Source organism: Setaria viridis, chromosome 2 (assembly GCF_005286985.2).
Source record: "Setaria viridis chromosome 2, Setaria_viridis_v4.0, whole genome shotgun sequence".
Classification (NCBI taxonomy): Eukaryota; Viridiplantae; Streptophyta; class Magnoliopsida; order Poales; family Poaceae; genus Setaria; species Setaria viridis.
Window position 1 is genome coordinate 33715961 of NC_048264.2, and position 4952 is coordinate 33720912.

The 4952-nt window shown below is 61.6% G+C and overlaps 1 protein-coding gene across 1 annotated transcript; it reads left to right on the forward strand.

Moving 5' to 3' along the window:
* The first annotated feature begins 589 nt into the window (after nt 1-589).
* On the forward strand, nt 590-4556 carry LOC117842488 (uncharacterized). The gene is made up of 2 exons (XM_034722955.2): nt 590-3797; nt 3892-4556. The coding sequence occupies exons 1-2, from the start codon at nt 800-802 to the stop codon at nt 4356-4358; spliced, it is 3465 nt and encodes a 1154-aa protein (XP_034578846.1). The 5' UTR covers nt 590-799; the 3' UTR covers nt 4359-4556.
* Nucleotides 4557-4952: the final 396 nt, after the last annotated feature.

Below are 4952 nucleotides of genomic sequence, written 5' to 3' on the forward strand. Positions count from 1 at the left end.
AGGAAAGATGGTACGGGTAATGGAAAAGCAAATGTAAACACCAGGACTTGGAACGTTGAATTAGCAACGTAAGATGTGCTCCTTTTTACTGCTGTATGTACTATACTATCGCTGTAAAGGAGGAGATCTGCAGAAGAACAGTTGTACCTGCAAAGAGGTTACTGTAAAGCAGCTCTGTCACAGCCCATAGCACTGCCATCAGAAAACGTTTTAGAAGGTTACATACACCTAAAGCCAGGCAGCAGTGCCAGCCACTGTCAACTCCTGCGCCAACGGTACAAAGGAGCAGGGATTAAGAATTAACTGACACTGCACGCAAAATGCTCTTCCATGGAACATCGGATAAAAGCCCGGTTACCGAGAGAATTAGCAGTAACCTGATTTCACAGAACACGAGGAGGGAGAAGAGATGTTTTCACCTCCAAAGACCAGCAGCCGCAATTAAAAATTCAGGGAGGCTGCCCATGGCAGTAATAAGTACACCAACTGGGGATAAACATATGCAGATCATGAGGCCAACCACATCACCTTCCTCTTATCTTCCACTCACTTGTAAAACTGCATCCAGCATCCCTTTCCTGATTAAAAACTAAATTACAGTACAAATATCTTTAATTGTTCAGGCCAAGATCCAATCAAGCCTGCTCTTCATCTTAGTAGCAGCAGCACACTGTCACCACACTACACTGCAACAATCAATCAGAATCCGCTCTTCGGTTTGGAATTTTTTTGTATCCATTGCTTGGTGGCTCAATTTGTTGGATCCAGATCTCCTGTGCTTTCCCTGTATAAACAATTCATGGGGTCTCCCCCTCTACAATCCCAATGCTTGCGAGAGGCGCCACCTCACCAAGCGAGCCATCCACCGCATTGCCGCCCCCCTCGCCTCCCCCAGTCACGTCACCCGCCCGCCTCTTCAGCCTCGCCACCGAGGCGCGCGCCGCCGCCGCCAATGCCGCCGTGGTCCCGCGCCGCCGCACCGAGCCCCGCGCTTCTCGTGCCGCTCGCCCGCGCGCTGCTGCCACTGCTGCTGCTGCTGGTGCCGCCGTGCCACTGCGTCAACGAGCAGGGCCAGGCGCTGCTGCGATGGAAGGACACGCTGCGCCCGGCGAGCGGCGCGCTGGCGTCGTGGCGCGCCGCGGACGCCACCCCGTGCCGGTGGTTCGGCGTGTCGTGCGACGCGCGCGGCGGCGTCGCCGGGCTGAGCATCACCTCGGTGGACCTGCAGGGCCCGCTCCCGGCCAACCTGCAGCCGCTGGCGGCGACGCTGAGGACGCTGGTGCTCTCCGGCACGAACCTCACCGGCGCGATACCGGCGGAGATCGGCGGGTACGGCGAGCTGACCACCCTTGACCTCAGCAAGAATCAGCTCACCGGCGCGATCCCGCCGGAGCTGTGCCGGCTCGCGAAGCTCGAGTCGCTCGCGCTCAACACCAACTCCCTGCGCGGCGCCATCCCCGACGCCATCGGCAACCTCACCAGCCTGATGCAATTCACGCTCTACGACAACGAGCTGAGCGGGCCGATCCCAGCGAGCATCGGGAACCTGAAGAAGCTGCAGGTGCTCCGCGCGGGCGGGAACCAGGGGATGAAGGGACCTCTGCCGCCGGAGATCGGCGGCTGCACCGACCTCACCATGCTCGGCCTCGCGGAGACCGGCGTCTCCGGGAGCCTCCCGGACACGATCGGGCAGCTCAAGAAGATCCAGACCATTGCCATCTACACCACTCTGCTCTCCGGCCGGATCCCGGAGTCCATCGGCAACTGCACTGAGCTCACCAGCCTGTACCTCTACCAGAATTCTCTCTCCGGACCGATACCGCCGCAAATTGGCCAGCTCAAGAAGCTCCAAACGCTGCTTCTGTGGCAGAACCAGCTCGTCGGCGCGATTCCCCCGGAGCTCGGGCAGTGCAAGGAGCTCACGCTCATTGACCTGTCGCTGAATTCCCTTACCGGGAGCATTCCGGCGACCTTGGGCGGGCTGCCAAACCTCCAGCAGCTGCAGCTGAGCACGAACCAGCTCACCGGCGTCATCCCGCCGGAGCTCTCCAACTGCACGTCGCTGACGGACATCGAGGTCGACAACAACGCGCTGTCCGGGGAGATCCGCCTCGACTTCCCGAGCCTGCGCAACCTCACCCTGTTCTACGCGTGGAAGAACCGGCTCACCGGCGGCTTGCCGGCGAGCCTCGCCGAGGCGCCCAGCCTTCAGGCCATTGACCTGTCGTACAACAACCTTACCGGCCCGATCCCCAAGGACCTGTTCGGGCTCCAGAACCTGACGAAGCTGCTGCTGCTGAGCAACGAGCTGACCGGGTTCATACCGCCGGAGATCGGCAACTGCACCAGCCTCTACCGCCTCCGGCTCAATGGCAACCGGCTGTCCGGTACGATACCCGCCGAGATCGGCAGCCTCAAGAACCTCAACTTCCTCGACATGAGCGAGAACCACCTCGTCGGCCCTGTGCCCGCTGCCATTTCGGGGTGTGCCAGCCTCGAGTTCCTCGACCTGCACTCGAATGCTCTGTCCGGCGCACTGCCGGACACCTTGCCGCGCAGTCTCCAGCTCATCGACGTCTCCGACAACCAGCTCGCCGGGCCGTTGAGCTCCAGCATCGGGTCAATGCCGGAGCTGACGAAGCTGTACCTGGGAAAGAACCGGCTGACCGGCGGCATACCGCCGGAGCTCGGTTCGTGCGAGAAGCTCCAGCTGCTGGACCTCGGCGGCAACGCGTTCTCCGGCGGCATCCCGGCGGAGCTCGGGGCGCTACCGTCGTTGGAGATTTCCCTTAACCTCAGCTCCAACCGGCTCTCGGGGGAGATACCGTCGCAGTTCGCCGGACTTGACAAGCTCGGCAGCCTGGACCTGTCGCACAACGAGCTTTCCGGGAGCTTGGAACCGCTGGCGGCGCTGCAGAACCTCGTTACGCTCAACATCTCCTACAACGCCTTCTCCGGCGAGCTCCCGAACACCCCGTTCTTCCAGAAGCTGCCCCTCAGCGACCTCGCCGGTAACCGGCACCTCCTCGTCGGCGACGGCTCCGACGGATACTCGCGGCGCGGGGCCATCTCGTCGCTGAAGGTGGCCATGTCCGTGCTCGCTGCCGTGAGCGCACTGCTCCTGGTGGCCGCCACGTACATGCTCGCACGCACGCACCGCCGCGGCGGCGGGCGCATCATCCACGGCGAGGGCACGTGGGAAGTGACGCTGTACCAGAAGCTCGACATCACCATGGACGACGTGCTTCGCGGGCTGACGTCCGCGAACGTGATCGGCACCGGCAGCTCCGGGGTGGTGTACAAGGTGGACACCCCGAGCGGCTACACCCTGGCCGTGAAGAAGATGTGGTCGTCGCCGGATGACGAGGCGGCGTCGGCGGCGTTCCGGAGCGAGATCGCGGCGCTGGGCTCCATCCGGCACCGCAACATCGTGCGGCTCCTGGGGTGGGCCGCGAACGGCGGCACCCGGCTGCTGTTCTACGGCTACCTCCCCAACGGCAGCCTGAGCGGGCTCCTCCACGGCGGCCTCGCCGCCAAGGGCGCGCCGCCGGCGGGCGAGTGGGGCGCGCGCTTCGACGTCGCGCTCGGCGTCGCCCACGCCGTGGCGTACCTCCACCACGACTGCGTGCCGGCCATCCTGCACGGTGACGTCAAGTCCATGAACGTGCTGTTCGGCCCGGCCTACGAGCCGTACCTCGCCGACTTCGGCCTCGCCCGTGTCCTCTCCGCCGCCAGCTCCAAGCTCGACACCGGCAAGCAGACGCGCATCGCCGGCTCCTACGGCTACATGGCGCCAGGTCGAGATCGTTCCATTCGTGATTCTACGACAGTTTCATGGAATTCTTTTCTGACAAAATTGTTTCTTTTGTTTTTTTGCGTGAAAATAAGCAGAGTACGCGTCGATGCAGCGGATCAGCGAGAAGAGCGACGTGTACAGCTTCGGTGTGGTGTTGCTGGAGATCCTGACTGGGCGGCACCCGCTGGACCCGACGCTGCCGGGCGGCGCGCACCTGGTGCAGTGGGTGCGCGAGCACGTGCAGGCCAGGCGCGACGCGGCCGAGCTCCTGGACGCGCGCCTCCGGGCGGGCGCCTCCGAGGCGGACGCGCACGAGATGCGGCAGGCGCTCTCCGTGGCCGCGCTCTGCGTGTCGCGCCGCGCCGACGACCGGCCCGCGATGAAGGACGTCGTGGCGCTGCTCAAGGAGATCCGCCGACCCACGGCCGGCGGCGGGGACGACGACGCGAAGCCGCAGCAGCAGCAGCAGCCGCCCGCGGTGCCGGTGTCGCCGGCGCGGGGCGCGCACTCGAGGGGCCAGTCGTCGAGCTGCTCGTTCGCCGTCTCGGAGTACTCTGCCTGACGACTGGTTGCAAAGATTTTTGCGAGCGTAGTGAGCTTTAGTAAAAATTAGCGTCTTAGCAAGCCATAAGACAGTTCGTCGATTTAGACAAGGCCCAAGGATGAACTACTCCTGGTGAAGTTGTACTTTGGGTGTAATCTGCCCTTGTACATTAACCTGAAGAATGTCGATTTTAGTATAAGCTTTTTTTGGCCCCAACCAGTGTCAAAATCTGTTGATGTGGTCGATTAGCGGTGCAAAAGCTCGCACTCCCTGAAAGGCTGAAATGCGCGCGGCGTGCCATGCACGTTCTGCAGGCAAGAAAAAAAAAAGTCGGCGCCATGGATAGCGATACGAGTGATCACAGAGTTTGCAGCGTGGTGAGGTACAGAGGCACGTCGGGCGCCTCCCGGACAGAGATGGAACCGACTGTGCAATAATGCCTGTCAAATATCCTTCCCGTTGAAAAGGGTTTGAAATTTTCAAAAAAAAAATTGTGTGTTTGTGTTTCGAAATGGATTCGAGATTTGCGATGAGTCAATCAATCTACACGGTCACTCTGGTCTCAGGCATTCTAGGGGCCACGAGCACTCGAAATTTCTTCTCGTGGCCCTG

Bases quoted from the DNA above. Each gene is read 5' to 3' on its own strand.
- LOC117842488 (XM_034722955.2), top strand. From the start codon at position 800: ATGGGGTCTCCCCCTCTACAATCCCAATGCTTGCGAGAGGCGCCACCT. The intron at 3,798-3,891 runs GTCGAGATCGTT...GAAAATAAGCAG, and splicing joins CTACGGCTACATGGCGCCAG to AGTACGCGTCGATGCAGCGG.